The sequence below is a fragment of the Pristiophorus japonicus genome, chromosome 4 (genome assembly GCF_044704955.1).
Source record: "Pristiophorus japonicus isolate sPriJap1 chromosome 4, sPriJap1.hap1, whole genome shotgun sequence".
Lineage (NCBI taxonomy): Eukaryota > Metazoa > Chordata > Chondrichthyes > Pristiophoridae > Pristiophorus > Pristiophorus japonicus.
In genome coordinates, this window is record NC_091980.1 from 128,307,330 (window position 1) to 128,328,253 (window position 20,924).

The 20,924-nt window shown below is 44.6% G+C and overlaps 1 protein-coding gene across 1 annotated transcript; it reads left to right on the forward strand.

Annotated features, from left to right (window-relative positions):
* The first annotated feature begins 11,871 nt into the window (after positions 1-11,871).
* On the forward strand, positions 11,872-13,994 carry LOC139262175 (ferritin heavy chain, oocyte isoform-like). Its single transcript, XM_070877320.1, has 4 exons — positions 11,872-11,958; positions 12,857-13,018; positions 13,400-13,525; positions 13,896-13,994. The coding sequence occupies exons 1-4, from the start codon at positions 11,872-11,874 to the stop codon at positions 13,992-13,994; spliced, it is 474 nt and encodes a 157-aa protein (XP_070733421.1).
* The last annotated feature ends 6,930 nt before the right edge of the window (positions 13,995-20,924 follow it).

The window sequence follows — 20,924 nt, forward strand, 5'->3', positions numbered from 1 at the left end:
GTCCCCTTCTCATCTATGAATGGATTCAAATCTTGTCAATAGAAACATAGAAAATAGGTGCAGGAATAGGCCATTTGGCCCTTTGAGCTTGCACCATCATTCAATAAGACCATGGCTGATCATTCACCTCAGTACCCCTTTCCTGCTTTCTCTCCATACCCCTTGATTCCTTTATCCATAAGGGCCATATCTAACTCCCTCTTGAATATATCAAATGAACTGGCATCAACAACTCTCTGCCGGAGAGAATCCCACAGGTTCACAACTCTTTGAAGAAGTTTCTCCTCATCTCAGTCCTAAATGGCTTATGCCTTATCCTCAGACTATGTCCCCTGGTTCTGGACTTCCCCAACATCGGGAACATTCTTCCTGCATCTAACCTGTCCAGTCTCGTCAGAATTTTATATGTTTCTCTGAGATCCACTCTCATTCTTCTAAACTCCAGTGAATACAAGCCCAGTCGATCCAGTCTCTCCTCATATGTCAATCCTGCCATCCCGGGAATTAGTCTGGTGAACCTTCGTTGCACTCCCTCAGTAGCAAGAACGTCCTTCCTCAGATAAGGAGACCAAAACTGAACACAATATCCCAGGTGAGGCCTCACCAAGGCCCTGTACAACTGCAGTAAGACCTCCCTGCTCCTATACTCAAATTCCCTAGCTGTGAAGGCCAACATGCCAGTTGCCTTCTTCACCACCTGCTGTACCTGCATGCCAACTTTCAATGACTGATGTACCATGACACCCAGGTCTCGCTGCACCTCCGCTTTTCCTAAACTGCCGCCATTCAGATAATGTTCTGCCTTCACGTTTTTGCCACCAAAGTGGATAACCTCACATTTATCCACATTATATTGCTTCTGCCATGCATTTGCCCACTCATCTAGCCTGTCCAAGTCACCCTGCAGCCTGTTAGCATCCTCCTCACAGCTCACACTGCCATCTAGCTTAGTGTCATCTACAAACTTGGAGATATTACACTCAATTCCTTCATCAAAATCATTGATGTATATTGTAAATAGCTGGAGTCCCAGCACTGAGCCCTGCAGCACCCCACTAGTCACTGCCTGCCATTCTGAAAAGGACCCGTTTATCCCGATTCTCTGTTTCCTGTCTGCCAACCAGTTCTCTATCCACGTCAATATGTTACCCCCAATACCATGTGCTTTAATTTTGCACAACAATCTCTTGTGTGGGACCTTGTCAAAAGCTTTTTGAAAGTCCAAATATACCACAACCACTGGTTCTCCCTTGTCCACTTTACTAATTACACCTTCAAAAAATTCTGGAAGATTTGTCAAGCATGACTTCCCTTTCATAAATCTCTGCTGACTTGGACTGATCCTGTCACTGCTTTCCAAATGCGCTGCGATTTCATCTTTAATAATTGACTCCAACATTTTCCCCACTACCGATGTCAGGCTAACTGGTTTATAATTCCCCGTTTTCTCACTCCTTCCTTTTTTAAAAAGTGGTGTTACATTAACTACCCGCCAGTCCATAGGAACTGAACCAGAATCAATAGATTGTTGGAAAATGATCACCAATGCATCCACTATTTCTAGGGTCACTTCCTAAAGTACTCTGGGATGCAGACTATTTTTATTAGGGGATAAAAAAACGGTCACTCGAGTGGAGACAGACCGATGGTCACGAAAGTGGATACTGAAGTTAGTAAAATGGTCCCGATTAAATGGGCTTATCAGTATTAGGAGGTTCTGAGGAATCGGGAGTTCCTCAGTATTTCGGTAGGGATTGTGATTGACCAATTATGTAAACTCGCTTATGCATGTAAAGCACGCTTATTCATTTGCTTACATTGGGTTAAGAAGAAGGAAGCAGCAATGAATTATCCATTATATTAATTTTAATTCAGACTCATGGAAGTGTCCATATTCAGTACAGAATAAGGACACACATTTTTTGGAACATAGATTATTGTAGCATGGGAACAGGATGGTATTGACTGGTAGTTTTGACTAGAGTTCTTGGGAGAGGGATAAGGAGGCAGCACCCTGGAAAACAAAGTTAATCGATAAATCATGAGAAACTGAGGCAAAGATGGCACCATTGAATAACACATTCCAGAAGGGTGACATGTGATGGGAGATGGACAGGGGCGGGGGAAGAACCACTCAGAACTCGTCTGATAAGAATCAACAAATCAATGTAACTTTGCTGATAGCAGTAGGCCAATCGATGGTTTTGCAGGAGAGTCACACACTTCAGAAAATATATATCTGTCATTACAAACTGTTGTTCTGGGAAGTGGTCATGGGAACCCTTCCCCTGCATGCTTGAATAAAGCTGGTTAACCGAGGTTTCGTTTGAATGATTCCGTGGTCGCTATACTAAACGGCGGGTGTCCATTCCTTATATCAGGGAGTCCACCTTGAGGAAGAGAAGTCTTGCTTTTACCCCAACAATGCTGGAGCTCCAATAATCCAGTGTTTACAAGTTAATTCAGGAACTTTGCTGAGTACTGCACAGGGTGCAATTAAATTGTCTCCTTTAGTCTTTCCATGTTAATGTCTTTTTTATTCTTTCCGGGCTGTGGGTGTCGCTGGCAAGGATGGCATTTATTGCCCATGCCTAATTTCACTTGAGAAGATGGTGGTGAGCTGCTTTCTTGAACCGCTGCAGTCCTTGTATTGAAGATACTCCCACAGTGCTGTTATAGAGGGAGTTACATGATTTTGACCCAGTGCTGATGAAGGAATGGCAATATATTTCCAAGTGAGAATGGTGGAGGGGAAATTGCAGGTGATGGTGTTCTCATGCACCTGCTGCCCTTTTCTTTTTAGTTGGTGGAGGTCGCGGGTAAACAAATGCTGCAAAAGAAGCCTTGGTCAGTTGCTGCAGTGCATCTTGTAGATGGTACACACTGTAGCCACAGTGAAGGCAGTGAATGTTGAAAGTTGTGGTTGGGGTGCCAATCAAGTGGGCTGCTTTGTCCTGGATGCTGTCGAGCTTCAGAGTATTATTGGAGGTGCACTCGTCCAAGCAAATGCAGTGTTCCATCACACTCCTGACTTGTGCCTTGCAGATGATGGAAAGGAGGAATCAAGAAGTGAGACACTTGCCGGAGGATACCCGGTCTCTGACCCAGTATTGTTACCACAGTATTTATGTGAGTTTCTGGTCAATGGTGAGCCCCAGGTATTAATAGTGGGGGATTCGGCAATGGTAATGCTGTTGAAAGCAAGGGCAAGTGGTTAGACTCTCACTTGTTGGAGATAGTCATTGCCTGGCACTTGTGTGGCGCAAATGTTACTTGCCACTTATCAGCCCAAGCCTGAATGATGCCCAAGTCTTGCTGCCTGTGGGCGTAGACTGCTTCATTTTCTGAAGAGTTGCAAATCCAACTGAACATTGCGAACATCAGCGAACATCCCCACTTCTGACCTTCTGATGGAGGGAAGGTCATTAATGAAACAGCTGAAGAGGCTTTGGGCCTAGGACACTGCCCTGAGGAATTCTTGCAGCTATGTACTGTGGCTGAGATGATTGACCTCCAACAACCACAACCATCTTCCTTTGTGCTGGTATGACTTCAGTCAATGGAGTTTCCCCTCTGATTCCCATTGACTTCAATTTTACCAGGGCTCCATAATGCCACACTCAGTCAAATGATGCCTTGATATCAAGGGTAGTCACTCAAACATCATCGCTGGAATTTACACCTTTTGTCCATGTTTGGACTAAGGCTGTAATAAGGTCTGTAGCCGAGTGGTCCTGGCTGAACCCAAACTGAGCATCTGTGAACAGATTATTGGTGAGTAAGTGACATTTGATAACACTGTTGACGAAACCTTCCATCACATTGCTCATGGTTGACAGTAGACTGATGGGGCAACAATTGGCTGGATTGGAGTTGTCCTCCTTGTTGTGGACAGGTCATTCCTAGGCAGTTTTCCACATTGTCGAGTAGATGCCAGTGTTGTACAGGAACAGCTTGATTGGAGACACTGTTAGTCCTGGAGCACAAGTGTTCAGCAGGACAGCCAGGATGTTGTCTTTGCTGTATCGAGTGCATTCAGCTGTTTCTTGAAATCATGTCAAGCAAAATGATTTGGCTGAAGACTGCCTTCTGTGATGGTGGGGACCTCAGGAGAAAGCTGAGATGGATCATACATGAGGCACTTCTAGCAGAAGATGGCTGCAAATGGCTCAGCCTTGGCTTTTTCTGGGCTCTGCCATCATTGAGGATGCAGATATTCATGGAGCCTCCTCCTCCCGTTAGTGCTTTCATGATCCACCATTATTCACGACTGGATGTGGCAGGACTGCAGAGCTTTGATCTGATCCATTGATTGCGGGATCGCTTAACTCTGTCAATCAACAGAATCTGTTTCAATAATCAGAGGGCACAGAATTAAGGTGATTAGCAAAGTAACCAGAGGCGACATGAAGAAAATTTTTTAACTCAATGAATGATTAGGATTCAGAATGCACGGCCTGATAGGGTGGTGGAAAGATTCAATAGTCGCCTTCAAAAGGGAATTAGATAGTTACTTGAAGGAGAAAAATTGCAGGGTTTATGGGGAAAGAACTGGACTAAATGGATTATTGTTCATTGAAATGCCTCCTTCTGTGCTTTACTCTTATATGATTCTGTGGAGACCAGAACTGTGCACAGGACTCCAAGTGTTATCTAGCCAAGGTTCGAAACAAATTTAACATGCTCAACACGATGAGGTTCAGCTGCAGGCATTCCTCGCTCTGAGCTCAGAACTGCACTAATGGTTAACTGTTTACGTACGCATCACATAATATATCAGGTCAATTCCTGCCACTTCATGCAAATAACTTAAGAACAAAATTAGGAGCAGGAGCATGCCCAATGGTACCTTGAGCCTGCACTTCCCTGCCCGATTGCCATATCCTTTAATTTCCTGTGCTGATACCTATTGACGCAGAGACAAGAGTGTTAGCAACTGAGCCATGGTTAATCAAATCTTGCATTTATATGATGCTTTTTTATCAGGACAGCCCAACGCACTTCATAGCTAATGAAGTTCTTTTGAATTTCAGTCTCTGTTTTGTAACAGCCAATTTGCACACAGAAAGTTCCCCTTCAGTCTGTTTATAATGGGGAGATTTGGATTTGGATGAATGTACACAGATGGATTTGTAACACTGCTCCAACTAAAAGACAGTCAGCACCATTCAAAATAAATGTAAAGTCATATATGTATGGAGGCTCAGATTGTAATTCCCCTTCCAAATGTATTCATTCACAATACAGGGAGGGACAAGCAATGAAGGGCCGCAGCAACTGAGGAATGTGCCCACAGTCAGTCAGTGGAGAGTCAGGTTGTGGATAGCACCACCAGTTTAAACATACCTCATGGAAATTAGCGTGAAACCTAAATTTGAGGTGCATCTGGTTTGTAGATTTTCTAAGTTTCGAAAAATCAAAATTCTTTACATCGTAATCAAAGATGCAGCCTGGATTTTAGCCTGCTGTCCACGGCCAGATTACGCACAATCACCTCAAGGAAGTCCACCTCTCCCTCTCCACGGTCAAATACTATTATTTGAAGCTCATTACGGTTAAGAACAAATTCAAACCCCCTTTCTCCAGTCTTAATCATCTCCTCTGTCATCACTTGCACCTCCATTTTCTCTTCACACTCAGTGTGAGCTCATAGACTGCTTTGCCCCTATATAGTCATCTCAGCTGCTTCCGCTTCACGTTCTTCCACATAGGTCAATGAGGACAAAACAAGGAAAGAGAAAATATCCAAGAAAGTTGGGTATGTTCCCTTGTCTCTTACACTCGATATGTCTAACCTCCCAATGTCCCATGGTTCAGTGAGTGTTAACATTCTAGAATATGGTGCCACAATAGGTCAATGTCTTGCACTATTCAGCTATATTTCTAGAGTGCGGTCAGCTCAGGATTGGAACTGCACAAAAAACGTTGTTAAATTGACTTAGCTAAAATGTTGCCCACACGAATCAGGCACTTATTTTTAAAATAAACTTCCCTACCACAAACTCCATTCCTAGCCACAGCCTCCATCCCTCTTCCAGGCCATTATTTCATGCTGAACCAGACAGTTCATAACTTGCCATGCTATTTGACCCGGAGCTGAGCTTCCGACCACATATCTGCTCCATCACTAAATCTACCTATGTAACATCGCGTGCTTCCACCCTGCCTCAGCTCTTCTGCTGCTGAAACCCTCATCTGTGTCTTTTTAACTCTAGAATTGACTATTTCAGTGCTCTCATGTCAGCCTTACGTGCTCTATGAACTTAAGCTTATCGAAAACTTTGCTGCCCGTAACCTGACACACAACTAGTCCCATTTGTCTCGAAGCTGTGAGACCGAGGCTCTTGGTGTGAAATGTAACACAACTGTAAATAAACTGTTCAACATTGGACTGGGTTTTGTCTCCTTGTATGTTTGAATGGTTGTTAAATTAAAAATAACATGACTGACATCAGACAAGAATTACACTGAGTTGTGCAACAGTGTTATGGTTTCAGTCGTATGAAATTTGTTTTTCCTCTGGGGTTTGAGTTGTATATTCAGACTCTTGTTGCAGGGTGTGAAATGGACAAGTGTGTATTCAGACCATTAAGAGCCAAATGAGATATTGACTGAAGGACAAAGCATGGTCACAGGTAGGTTTTGAGGAGTGTCTTATATAGGTTCAGAGATGGAATGGCAGAGCGTGGTATCTGGTCAGCGGATCAAAAATACCTGTTCCCACTAGTGAACATTCTCTCTGCCATTACATAACTGATAACTCCATACAACAAAATAAAAGTTGCTGCAACATGTGTTAAACACCGGCAATGTTTCCCACTCAATCAGTCTTACCATTTCAGATCAGTGAAGAAAAAGTCCTGGATTAGCATTCTATTTTAATAAGTGTATTGGCCCTGGAATTAGCAGTTTGTATTCAGTAGCTGCTGCAGATCCTGTTCAGTTATTATTGCAGGTTGGTCAGTAACTGAACTCACCACTGCTGTTGTAGACTTCCTGTTACGCTTTGTAGGTAAAGCAGCAACTGTTGTACAGACCAGCAGTGTCCGAGTGCATTGAACCCCGGGGACAACAATTGGGTGAGGAGGGAAAGCAATAATTGGTATCAGCTTGCTGTCACAGCTTCATTGGTTAGTGTGGATACCCTAGTGTGGTGGTTCTTGGAAAGCTTCTCTTCTGGCCGCTACGATCATGATCGAATAACTTGGCAACCTGATCAATGCTCAAATGAATAAGTTTTGAAGGACTGCCAGTGCAGTTGGGACTCCATTTCCCACTGTTGTACTCTAACCCCTTTCTCTCACTCGCAGATCCACGATGCAGTTCCCCTTGTCCTCACCTTCCCTACCACGAGCGTCCACATTCAACGAATCATCCTCTGCCTTTTCTGCCACCTCGAGCAACCCTACTCGCTAACACATCTTCCCTTTCCCTCCACTTTCAGCATTGTGAAGTGACCTGTCCGGCCATTACACTCTGGTCCTCAATCACCCAAAAGACCCCCTCCCTTTCCCACGGTACATTCCCGTGAAAGTGCAGGAGATGCAACACCTGTCCTTTTACCTCATCTCTTCCCAATGTTCAGAGCACCAAACACTCCATCCAGTTCAAACAGCGAATTAATTGTACTCCTTGCAATTTAATATACTGTTTACGCTGCTCACGATGCGGTCTCCTCTATATTGGGGAGACCAAATCCTCTTTTCTTCTTAGACAGTCCCTCGGAGGCGAGGATGACTTGCTTCCACACTCAAAATGAGTTCTCTGGTGACTGAAGAGTTCAAGGTGACATGTAAATTCTCTAACACAGGTGGGACAGATGGTGGTGTGGTGGAACAAGAGGGTGGGTTGCCGTGCGCTCCTTCCGCTGTCGACGCTTGGCTTGAGCTTGCTCTCAGCGAGAGACTTGAGGTGTTCAGTGCCTTCCAGGATGTGTTTCCTCCACCTTGGGCAGTCTTGGGCCAGGGATTAGCAGATGTCGATGAGGATGTTACACTTTTCAAGGAGGCTTTGAGAGTGTCCTTGAAGCATTTCCTGTGCCCACCTGGGGCTCACTTGCCGTGTAGGAGCTCCAAGTGTTTTGGGAGTCTCGTGTCAGACATATGGACGATGCGTCCCGTCCAGCGGAGCTGATCAAGTGTGGTCAATGCTTCGATGCTGGGGATGTTGGCCTGAGTGAGGACACTGATGTTGGTGTGCCTATACTGCCAATGGATTTGCAGAATCTTGCGCATTCAAGATTGGTGGTACTTCTCCAGTGTTTTGAGATGCCTGTACATAGTCCATGTCTCTGAGCCATATAGAAGGGTGGTTATTACCACTGCTCAGTAGACCATGAACTTGGTGCTGGGTTTGAGCTCCTGGTCTTGAAACACTCTCTTCCTCAGGCAACCGAAGGCTGCACTGAAGGCGGTGTTGGACCTCGTCGTTGATGTCTGCCCTTGTTGAGAGTAGGCATTGGGAAGACCAAATGCAGATTGGGTGACCGCTTTGCAAAACACCTCTGTTCAGTCTGCAACTTCCGGTTGCCTGTCAGTTTAATTCACCACTCCCTTCGCACTTTGACCTCTCTATTATCGGCCTCTTACTCTGTTCCAACAAAGCTCAACATAAGCTCCTCAACTTTCTATTCGGCACGTTATAGTCTTCTGGACTCAGCATCGAGTTCAACAATTTCAGACCAAAACCTCTGTTCCTATCTTTTTCAGCTGGTGGCTGTTGATGATTCTGCTGCACCCATTTACACCTCTTCTAGACCCATCTTTTATTCCTTTACTTGTCCCATTGCCATCTGCTTTTGCTTTATACTTTCATACCTTTTGTCATGTAATCACTCCGGCCTTCCACCCTATCACAGACCTTCCCTTTTGTTCTTTCCTCCCCTCCCCCACCCCTTTCCCTCTTTCTGCACTTGCTTAAAATCTGTTACATCTCTAACTTTTTCCAGTTCCGACAAAATGTCATCAACCTGAAACGTTAACTCTGTTTCTCTCTCCATAGATGCTGACTGACCTGTTGAGTATTTCCAGCATTTTCTGTTTTTCTTTCAGATTTCCAGCACCCGCAGTATTTTGCTTTTGTTCCTTTTCTTCTTTTAAGTAACTGAACACATTTTCAGATCAATGTCGTGTGACCTTGCATTAAACAAGAACTACTTCTGCTGAGAAATAGGTTGTGATCTTGGTCAAAACTGATTTGCTTGGTCATGTGGCTGTTTTAATCTCTTCCCCTCCAGAATACTGAATTTGGTTCAGTGGTGGCCTAAGATGGTCATAGCTGCAAGTGTAATCTTAGCCTTTAACTGGTTTTAAAGCTGGGTGCACAGGAGAAAGAGATTTAAATGTAATCTGGTCTTGGTAAGACCTTGCCCCTCATGTTTGAACCAATTTGCCAAGGGCGTGCTGTTACAGTACAGAGTCTGCACCTTCTGAATAGACAACCCCCAAGAATTACTGCTGCTGGTCTTTCTATTTTGGGAACACTAGGAACGTGTTCGCTGAAGCAGGTTCCGATCCAAAGCACAAGGAACGTCCGATGAGGCCTCACTAAATTTATCTATCGTGTGGAAAGGAAAAATTGGTAACATAGTTGTGTATCTTAACGTAAACTGCTAATATATACACTGGGCATAACTACCAGCCTGTGTGAACTAGGCCAATGTTCATGGAGAATGAAAAGAGGAGAGTCATCTTTTTTTCAAGCTGTATGTTAGCGGTACAATAGTGCAGTGGTTATGTCACTGGACTAGTAATGCAGAGGCTTGGACCAATAATACACGGAATGTGAGTTCAAATCCCACCATCATTTGCTTTCAGTTTAAAATTTAAAACAAATTGATATCAGTAACCATGAACTTTTAGGATTGTTGTAAAAATCCAATTGGCTCACTAATTTCCTTTTCGGGAAGGAAACCTGCCGTCCTTATCCAGTCTGCATTACATGTGACTCTATTTGCACAGTAATGTGGTTGATTCTTACCTGCCCTCTGAAGTGACCGAGCAAATCATCTCTCAACCATTGAGTACCTGAATATGGTTCAAGAAGGAGTCTCACCAGCACCTTCTCAGGGTCACTAGGAATGGGCAATAAATGTCGGCCTTGCCAGTGACATCCAAACTTGGGCATGTTCCAAACTCAGATGAAGCGCTAAGCAATGAGACCAAATCTCCAGCAGTTCATCCTATAGTTACCTGGCTGCTTTCTCCATCTCTTCAGTCTGTCTTCCCCTTGCTGTGCAGCACTTGGCTCAAGCTCCTGCTGTTTGTTTTAATTCTTTTTTGTAATTCCCAGCCTCTCTCTGCACTCAGCTCTAACACGTGTTCTAACATGGGAGATAAGAGTGGGAACACCGGAGGCAGATAATGTGGAGTTTTCACAGATTATTGAGATAGATATTAGAGTAATGGGTAACGGAGAGCTTTTAGTTTCCAGGATCAGTCAGAGACTCAGTCGGTAGCATTCTCATCTCTGAGTCAGAAGGTTGTGGGTTCAAGTCCTCACTCCAGAGACGTGAGCACAGAATCTTGGCTAACACTACAGTGCAGTAATGAAAGAGTTGTCGTCTTTCGGATGAGATGTAAAACCGTTGCCCCGTCTGGCCTCTGAGCTGGACATAAAAAATCCCATAGCACTACTTTGAAGAAGATCAGGGGAATTATCTCAGGTGACCTGGTCAATATTTATTCCTCAAACAATGTCACTGAAAACAGATAATGTAGTCATGTTCACCTTGCTGTTTGTGGAGTCTTGCTGTGTGCAAATTGGCTGCCACACTTCCTACATTAGAACAGATATTATGCTTCAAAAAGTACTTCATTGGCTGTAAAGCACTCGGGGATATCCTGAGCTTCTGAAAGGCGCGACATAAACACACGTCTTTCTTTTTGGCCTGCAGTCTATTTCATTGTTTCCAAAATTTAATGATAAAAGACATGAACTGAACATGACATGGTCCCCTCCACATTCTCGCTGATATATGTACAGGTGCTCACTAAACTTGGAAGTGATGGAGTATTTTAGTACTTGTGTTTGACACATTGATCACAAGCAATTTGCATTCATCTGACCCACTTTTGGTTGCTTTGCACACTCACTGATCTGTTTGGATGTTGCATCAAATCCGCAGATACCTTCAAATGACCAACCCACAGAACCATCCAGATCTATTAAAAAGACACTGACTCGCAAACAACAGAGAATTCAATTAACCTTTCAAGGTGGACATTAACTGGTCCAGGCAGAGCACGGTCGATGGGGTGTTCTCTCCGTCTGCCTGTCTCTCTTCCACGGCTATATCCGTGTCCGGGTGTCCCTGGAGAGGGAGCACGCGGTGTCTGCCGGTATGCTGGAGGCTTTCCATGACCGGTGGGTACCAGAGGGACTGGAGTGCTGCGTGGATACAGGGAACTAAATTATAATTTGAAAAGTGCTTGTTAGTTTCGTCATATTTGGAACTTATTGTTTATTCATCCTTATAAAGGGGACACTTATGGTTTAAGTTTTTCCCAATGCCGAAAGAATAGAGAATTCATTTAAACCTGTGATTCTGGATATCTGAACTGTGTTTGAGGAAAGTTGGCACAATTCAGATCCTCATTAAGTTGTCAGCCAATGATATTCCTTCTTCAAAGATCTGACTGGCTCTGGGAGTCCATCTCCCCTCCTCCCATTCCTTGATTGATGCTCTGAGAGACTGCAAGTTCTGATTGGGTATTGAGGACTGTCACTCATCCTGCAGTGTGCCACACCCTGGGTTGTTCAGCAGTATAAATACTGGCATTTGCGGTTGGTTGAATTTCTACAGGACTTTGAGGTTGGCTACGTTTCAGTTTATTGCTTCCCCAAAGTTTAGATTTGTGAAAAAGAATCTAGATGGCTTCCCAAGTGTGTCAGAACTACCACCAGGGCTGTGAGGCTGCTGTCAATAAGCAGATCAACATGGAGCTCTATTCTTCCTATGTTTATCTCTGTTATGGTGAGTTTTGCATTTTAGAGCACTTCACAATGGAGACAATGTAATGTGAATTTACTAAATTCTGTGCTGTATCCAGCCCACCTATTCTGAGTATCCTGAATGTTCATGACTTACTTTCCTCGGCTCTTTTGAGCTTGTTGAAGTTTATTTGGAATACATTCAGCACTCAATGCATGGAATTCAGAATTTGTATCCTCATTTTAAATCTCTCTAACCTTGCCTTTGCAATGAGGGGATGTAATAAAATTAGTCCAGGCTATTTAGGAGGGAAGTCTGGAAGTATTCTTTCCTACAAGGGTGTTGGAAATCTGGAACACGCTCTCGCTCTCGCTCTCTCTCCCGCACACACACACACACACACACACACACACAGGTTTTTCATTGGGTAAGGCTATCAAAAGATTGTTTCCATGAAAATGTCCATCAATGGCATTCCCTCTGAATAGAGGAAGACTTGCTTCCACTCTTAAAATGAGTCCTTGGGTGGCTGAAAAGTCTAAAAAATGAGAACCACGAACTGTCACAGGTGGGACACATAGTTGTTGAGGGAAAGGGTGGGTGGTGCTAGTTTGCTGTATGCTTTTTTTTTCATTGCCTGCTCTTGGTGGTGAGACTCTAGGTGCTCCGTGCCCTCCTGGATGCCCTTCCACTTGGGGCGATCTCTAGCCAGGGATTCCCAGGTGTCCGTGGGGATGTTACAATTTTTCAGGGAGGCTTTGAGGGTGTTCCTTTAACGTTGCCTCTAACCACCTTTGGCTTGTTTGCCATTAAGGAGTTCCATGTTCAGTAAGGTTTTAAACCCTTGAAAGAAAGCAAAATATTGAGGTTGAAGTTATGTGCTGTACCCGTTTGCGATATAGTACTCTTCTGATCTCTCCATAGTCCTTCTACTTTGACCGGGATGATGTTGCCCTGCATCACTTTGCTGAGTTCTTCAAGGAGCAGTCACGTGAGGAACGTGAACATGCTGAGAAACTGATGGAATTCCAGAATCAGCGTGGAGGCCGAATCATCTTGTGGACATCAAGGTTTGATTCAATAAAAGTGGCCTTCTGTCTGGCTCCCCTTAGACTGAATGTTCCCATATATGATAAAGCTATTATTTCCAATTTACAGCACAGGCTATTCGGCCAAGCTGGACTTTGCTGGTGTTTATACTCCACATGAGATTCCTCACATTTTGCTTTATCTCGCCCTGTCATATCATTCTATTCTCTTCTCCCCATGCACTTGCATTGTTTCCCTTTAAATACATCCAAGCTGTTTGCCTTATCAATATAACTCAAGCAGTTGTGATAGCTTAATAGCAATTTTTTATTCTAACAAATGGTAAAGTAGACTTTTGATTGCACCTCAATTTCCTTTTAATACTATCTAATGTTTGTTTCATCCATTGTAAGAGAACTGTTAGAACTTTCTTTCCAGAAACCAGAGCAGGATGAGTGGAGCAATGGTCTGGAGGTGATGCAGAGAACTCTGCAGATGGAGAAGAATGTGAACAAGAGTCTGCTGGATCTGGACAAACACTCCACTGGGAGTACTGACCCTCACGTAAGTTCTTAATAATTTAATGTGGGTATTTTGGTAAGTTGGAGTTTGTGGAAGCTTGCTGTCCTTGGGCCTAATTATAAGATCTCCATGCCTAATAGCTTTGTGTTGGTGTCTCTGTTTCTGTTTGGTGAGCAGTGGGAAGGGACAGGAGACTGGCCTACTGTGGACAGTAACTAGCAAATGTGTCCCAGTGATCCCAGGATCTGAGAACTTATTGTATAGTAAGTTTAATCTAATACAGAAATTCCATCAAGCTCAATTGCACCACTTGACTATCCTCCAGTTCAAGTGGATTAAAATCAAAATTCTCAAGGGACAGCTGCCATTCCTTGAAATCTGCTGCTGACCATAACTTGTCTCCCTCTTTCAGTTGTGTGACTTCCTGGAGACCCACTACTTGGATGAACAAGTGAAGATGATCAAGAAGCTGGGAGATCACCACCAACCTGAAGAGACTGGGAGCCCCTGAGAATGGCATGGGAGTGTACCTTTCTGACAAGCACACCCTGGGGGAGGGTGATTAAACTGACTGGTTCAAGCTTATTGTATTTGCCTGCAGGACTGGGGTCCTAATTATATAATGATGGCTTATGACTTTGTACAAAGAGCTAAGATGTGAAATGTAGCATAACTGTAAATAAAGTGTTCAACATTGGACTGGGTTTTGTCTCCTTGTATGTGTGAGTGATTGCTTATCTTTCAATTAAGCAGAATTACACTGCGTTATGGAACAATGTTATGGGATTCAGTCAAATCAAATTTGGTTTCCTCTGACATATCGAAGTATTGAGTTTGATTATTCAGAAATGTGTTGCAAGGCCTAAAATATTCAAGGAGATGTTAATGGTCTGAACACATCCATGAGATATTGACTGAGGGATAAAGCATGGTCAGAGATAGGTTTTAGGGAGTGTCTTAGATAGGTTTAAAGAGGGAATGGCAGAACTCCGGCTTCAGGGCTGTATAAAAATAGCTGTTCCCTCGAGTGAACATTCTCTCAGCTATTACATAAATGAAAAATCAATGTAACAAAATACAAGTTGTAACATGGGTAGCATTTTCCAATAACCAGAGTTTCATTATTTCAATCTATGAAAGAACATGACCTGGATTTGTATTCTTGTCAATATTAGCCCTGGAATTAGCAGTTTGTATTCAATATTTGTAGCAGATCCTGTTCAGGTATTATTGCAGTTTGTTCAGTAACTCAACTGACCCCTGCTGCTGTAGACTGTTAAGCTTTGTATGCAAAGCAGCAATTACTGCACAGACCAGTAATGTTTGAGTGCCAGAAACTACAATTGGGTGAGGAGGGAAACAACAGGTGGTATCAACTTGCTGTCACAGCTTCATTGTTTAGTGTGGATACCTGAGTGTGGTGGTTCTGGGACAGATTCTCTTCTGCCTGCTTCTCATTATGACTGAATAACTTGCCAACCTGATCTATGCTCACATGAATAAGGTATTGAAAGATTACCTGTGTAACTACACTCCAACAAAATATAATTCTGCTGGAAGGGAGAGTAAATGTATTTCTTCAAATGCACAAAGCAAGAGGCCCAAGATTTTAAATACAAGGCTCTGGAAAAACATTTGCCCATCTTGAGCCCCCAATGCCAAATACCTGAATTCATCAACCCAATATATCCAGTTGCATTTGCTCCCATTGTGCATTTTATGCCAAATAGCAATCATCCTGTCCAAATCCCAGTGGATCTCCATTTCATTGCTTCACCCCTGTGAATGGATTCAGATATTAATACTGAACTTCAAGCCATCGTCAACACCATCACCGAGATGTATGAAAACATAGGCCTTAAACTAAACATCCGTAAGTTAAAGATCCTCCACCAACCTGACCCCGCCACACAGCACTCTCCCTGGTCATCAAAATCGACGGCACAGCCTGGGACAACATGGACCATTTTCTATTTCTCGGGAGCCTACTGTTAGCAAGGGCAGACATCGATGATGCGGTCCAACACTGGCTCCAGTGCACCAGCGCATCCTTCGGTCGTCTGAGAAAAGGAATGTTTGAAGACCAGGACTTCAAAACTGACATCAAGCTTGTGGTCTACAGGGCTGTAATGATACCCACCTTCCTATGTGGCACAGAGACATGGATTATATACAGCAAACCAGCTCTAATCCCTGGAGAAGTACCACTAAGATCCTGCAAATCCATTTGGAGCAAAGACGCACCAACATCCGTGTTCTTGCTTAGGCCAACATCCACCCGCATCTAAGCACTGACCACGCTCAATCAGCTCCATTGGGCAGGTCACATTGTCCGCATGCCCGACACGAAACTCCCAAAGCAAGCGCTCTACTCGGAGCTTCGTCACGGCAAGTAAGCTTCAGGTGGGCAGAGGAAACACTTCAAGGACACCCTCAGAGCCGACTTGATAAAGTGCAACATCCCCACCGGCACCTGGGAGTCCCTGGCCCAAGACCACCCAAAGTGGAGGAACAGCATCCGGGAGAGCGCGGAGCACCTCGAGTCTCATCGCTGAGAGCAAGCAGAAACCAAGCGCAGACAGCAGAAGGAGCGTGTGTCAACCCAGGCTCCCCAGCCCCGCTTTCCTTCAACCACTGTCCGCCCTACCTGTGACAGAGACTGTAGGTCCCACGTTGGTCTCTTCAGCTACCCGAGAACTCACTTTTAGAGTGGAAGCAAGTCATCCTCGTTTTTGACTGTGGATCATTAGTCCAGGCCTCTGGATTACTTATATAAGAGCATATAAAATAAGAGCAGGAGTAGCTCATTTGGCCCCTCGAGTCTGCTGTGCCATTCAATAAGATCGTGGCTGATCTGATCATGACCTCAACTCCACTTCCCTGCCCTCTCCCCATAACCCTGGACTTCCTTATCGTTCAGAAATCTGTCGTTCTCCACCTTTCATATATTCAGGTTCCCGAGATATGGGAAGTGGTCCACATTGTCCAGGGCTGCGGCGTGGATGTTGATAACATGGGGGGGCAGTGCTGTGCGGTGAGGACAGCATATCTTGGGAGCCTCCTATCATCAAGAGCAGGCATTGATGATGAGATCCAACACCGCCTCCAGTGTGCCAGTGCAGCCTTCGGCCGCCTGAGGAAAAGAGTGTTTGAAGACCAGGCCCTCAGAACTTCCACCAAGCTCATGGTCAACAGGGCTGTAGTAATACCCGCCATCCTGTATGGCTCAGAGATATGGACCATGTACAGTAGACACCTCAAGTCGCTGGAGAAATACCACCAACGATGTCTCCGCAAGATCCTACAAATCCCCTGGGAGGACAGATGCACCAACATTAGCTTCCTCAACCAGGGCAACATCCCCAGCATTGAAGCACCGACCACAGTTGATCAGCTCCGCTGAACAGGCCACTTAGTTTGCATGCCAGATACGAGACTCCCAAAGCAAGTAGTCTACTCGAAACTCCTTAATGGCAAATGAGCAAAGGTGAACAGCAGAAGCGTTACACGGACACCATCAAAGCAACCTGATAAAGTGAGACATCCCCACTGACACCTGTCCAAAGATCACCCTAAGTGGAGGACGTGCATCCGGGAGGGCGCTGAGCATGCAGAAATCAAGCGCAGGCAGCGGGAAGAGCGTGCGGCAAACCTGTCCCACCCACCCCTTCCCTCAACAACTATCTGTCCGACCTGTGACAGAGTCTGTGGCTCTCGTATTCGAATGTTCAGCCACCCAAGAACTCATTTTAAGAATGGAAGCAAGTCTTCCTCGATTCCGAATGACTGACTATGATGATGATGATGATGACATATCTCCACAGATCTCTGGGGTAGAGAATTCTAAAGATTCACAATCCTCTGAGAGAAGAAATTCTTCCTCATTTCTGTTTTAAATGTGCGTCCCCTTATTCTGAAACTATGCCCCCGAGGTCTAGATTCCCCCACGAGGGGAAACATCCTCTCTGCATCTACCCTGTCAAGACACCTCAGATTCTTATACATTTCAATAAGATCACCTTTCAGTCTTCTAAACTCCAATGAGTATAGGCCCAACCTGCTTATCCTTTCTCCATCTGACAACACCTTCATCTCAGGAATCAACCTCATGGACCTTCTCTGAACTGCCTCTATTGTAAGTATGTCCCTCCTTAAATAAGGAAACCAAAGCTCTATGTAGTACTCCAGCTGTGGTCTCACCAATGTCCTGTACAGTTGTAGCAGGACTTGCTTACTTTTATACTCCGTCTCCTTTGAAATCAAGGCCTATATTCCACTGCTTTCCCAAGTTTCATGTACAAGGACCCCCAGATCCCTCTGTACTGCAGCATTTTATAATCCCTCCCTATTTAAATAATAGTTTGCTTTATTATTTTTCCTACCTATTTATTCAATAGCATAACCACTATTCTACCATATCCCACATTGGTACCCTATTGTTCTTGGTGCTAGAACCCATCCCACCCCACCTCATGGTTGACTAATCTGCCAACACTCACTGACTAGGCTCCCACATGTATAAGGAATTAGGCAAGGATTAAATGCATTGAATGCATAAAGGAAAACACCCAAGTTAAATATATTCTTCTTATGAAAGCCTTCCCCCTGTTATCCCCACCCATGCCTGTTCCATCAATTTATAACCCAATACCAACAGCTCCACCATAAATGTATCCATTTGTATCTCATCCTGTTGTGCATTTTATACCATAAGCAATCATCCTTTCCAAATCCTACTGGATCTCCATTTGTCCCCTTCTCATCCATGAATGGATTCAAATGTTGTTGATTCTGGAGCTGCAATAATCCAGTGTTTACAAGTTAATTTAGGAACTTACTGAGAAGTGCACTGGGTGCAATTAAATTGTCTCCTTTAGTCTTTCCATGTTAACGTCTTTTTTATTCAATGCGGAATGTGGGCATCATTTGCAAGGGCAGCTTTTATTGCCCATCACTAATTGCCCTTGAGAAGGTTGTGGTGAGCCGCCTTCTTGAACCACTACAGTCCTTGTGGCGAAGGTACTCCTACAGTGCTATTAGGGAGAGAGTCCAATGATTTTGTACCAGCGACGATGAAGGAATGGTGATATATTTCCAAGTCAGGATGGTTTGTAACTTGGATGGGAATACGGTGTTCCCTTGCGCCTGCTGCCCTTGTCCTTCTAGTTGGTAGAGTTCACAGGTTGGCAGGTGCTGCTGAAGAAACCTTGGTGATTGACAGAGAATTCAAACAGGCTGCATTTAGACAGACTGTGAAAATTCACAGACAACAAGTCAGAGATGCTACATGAGTGGTACCATGTTGCATTAAGTCATCAATCAACTTGACATTTTAGGGCCCTTGGGTAGCGAGCCAATTAAAAGGTTAAAAGACTATTAATTGAGCCAATAAGGTCAAAGAAGGCGAGTTCTTTTCTGTAAATTGATCCAGGTATAAGTACAGCCATTTTGACCATGTGGTCTCAGAAGGACAAAGACCTGGCTTAAAGCCAGAAGCTTGTTGCTGTCTTCCAGAAATAAAGTTACATTAAAACTACAATCGGAGTTCGTATTTTATTGGAAATTAAGAGATCTAACAGTGATTCCTGCATTGCATCTTGTACATGGTGCAGCCATGGTATGCTGGTGGTGGAGGCAGTGAATGTTGAATGTGCCAATCAAGTGGGCTACTTTGTCATGGATGGTGTCGAGCTTTTTGAGTTTTGTAGTAGCTACACTCATCCAGGCAAGTGGAGAGTATTCCATCACACTCCTGACTTGTGCCTTGTAGATGGTGGAAAGGCTTTGGGGAGTCAGGAGGTGAGACACTTGCCATAAAATTCACAGCCTCTGACCCGCTCTTGTTACCACAGTATTTATGTGACTGGTCCAGTTACGTTTCTGGTCAATGGTGACTCCCAGGTGTTGATGGTGGGCGATTCTGTGTTAGTAATGCTCTTGAATGTTAAGGGCAGGTGGTTAGACTCTCGCTTGTTAGATGTAGTCATTGCCTGAAACCTGTGTGGTGCAAATGTTACTTGACATTTATCAGCCCCACACTGAATCTCATCCAGGTTGCTGCATTTTCCATGGACTGCTTCATTTTCTGAGGAGTTGCGAATGGAACTGAACACTTTGCAATCATCAACAAACATCCCCACTTCTGACCTTATGAAGGAGGGATGGTCATTGATGAAGCAGTTGCAGATGGTTGGGCCTAGGACACTGCCCTGAGAAACTCCTGCAGTGATGTCCTGTGGCTGAGATAATTGACAACCATCTTCCTTGGTGTTAGGTATGACTCCAGCCAGTGGAGAGTTTTCGCCCTGATTCCCATTGACTTCAATTTTACCAGGGCTCCTTGATGCCACACACGGTCAAATGCTGCCTTGATGTCAAGGACCGTCACTCTCACATCACATAGAATTCTGCTCTTTTGTCCATATTTGAACCAAGGTTGCAATGAGGACTGCAGATGAGTGGTTCTGGGCGAACCCAAACTGAGCATTAGTGTACAGAATATTGGTGAGTAAGTGCTGCTTAATAGCACTGTCAATTACACCTTCCATCACTGTGCTGATGGGTGAGAGTAGACTGATGGGGCAGTAACTGGCTGGATTAGATTTGTCCTGCCTTTTGTGGGCAAGACATACCTGGGCAGTTTTACACATTGTCGGGTTGATGTCAGTGTTGCAGCTGTACTTGGAACAGCTTGGCTAGAGGCACGGTTAGTTCTTGCTGTATCTAGTGCGCTCAGCCGTTTCTTGATATCGCATGAAGTGAATTGAATTGTCTGAAGATTGGCTTCTGTGATGGTGGGGACTACAGCAGGAGGCTGAGATGGATCATCCATGAGGCAATTCTGGCTGAAGATGGTTGCAAACACTTCACCCTTGTCTTTTGCACTGATGACCTGGGCTCCTCCATCATTGAGGACAGTGATATTCATGGAGCCTCCTCCTCCCGTTAGTTATTTAATGGTCCGTCATCATTCACGACTGGATGTGGCAGGACTGCAGAGTTTTGATTGTGGGATTGTTTAGCTCTGTCCATAGCATGCTGCTTCTGTTGTTTAGCATGCATACATTCCTGTGTTGCAACTTCCCCAGATTGGCACCTCTATTTAGGTAAACTGTTGTTGTTCCTGGCATTCTCTTCTGCACTCCTCCTTGAACCAGGTTTGGTCCCTTGCCTTGATGGTAATGAGTGAACGATATGCCAACCATATGCCGGCAGTTGGTGAGAGGGGAGCGACCTATCAAAAGCCCAGCGGGAGATCGAGAGCCAGCGGCAGTTGGTGAGAGGGGAGCGACCTGTCAAAAGCCCAGCGGGAGATCGAGAGCCAGCGGCAGTTGGTGAGAGGGGAGCGACCTGTCAAAAGCCCAGCGGGAGATCGAGAGCCAGCGGCAGTTGGTGAGAGGGGAGCGACCTGTCAAAAGCGTACCAGTGTAGCTACAGCGGG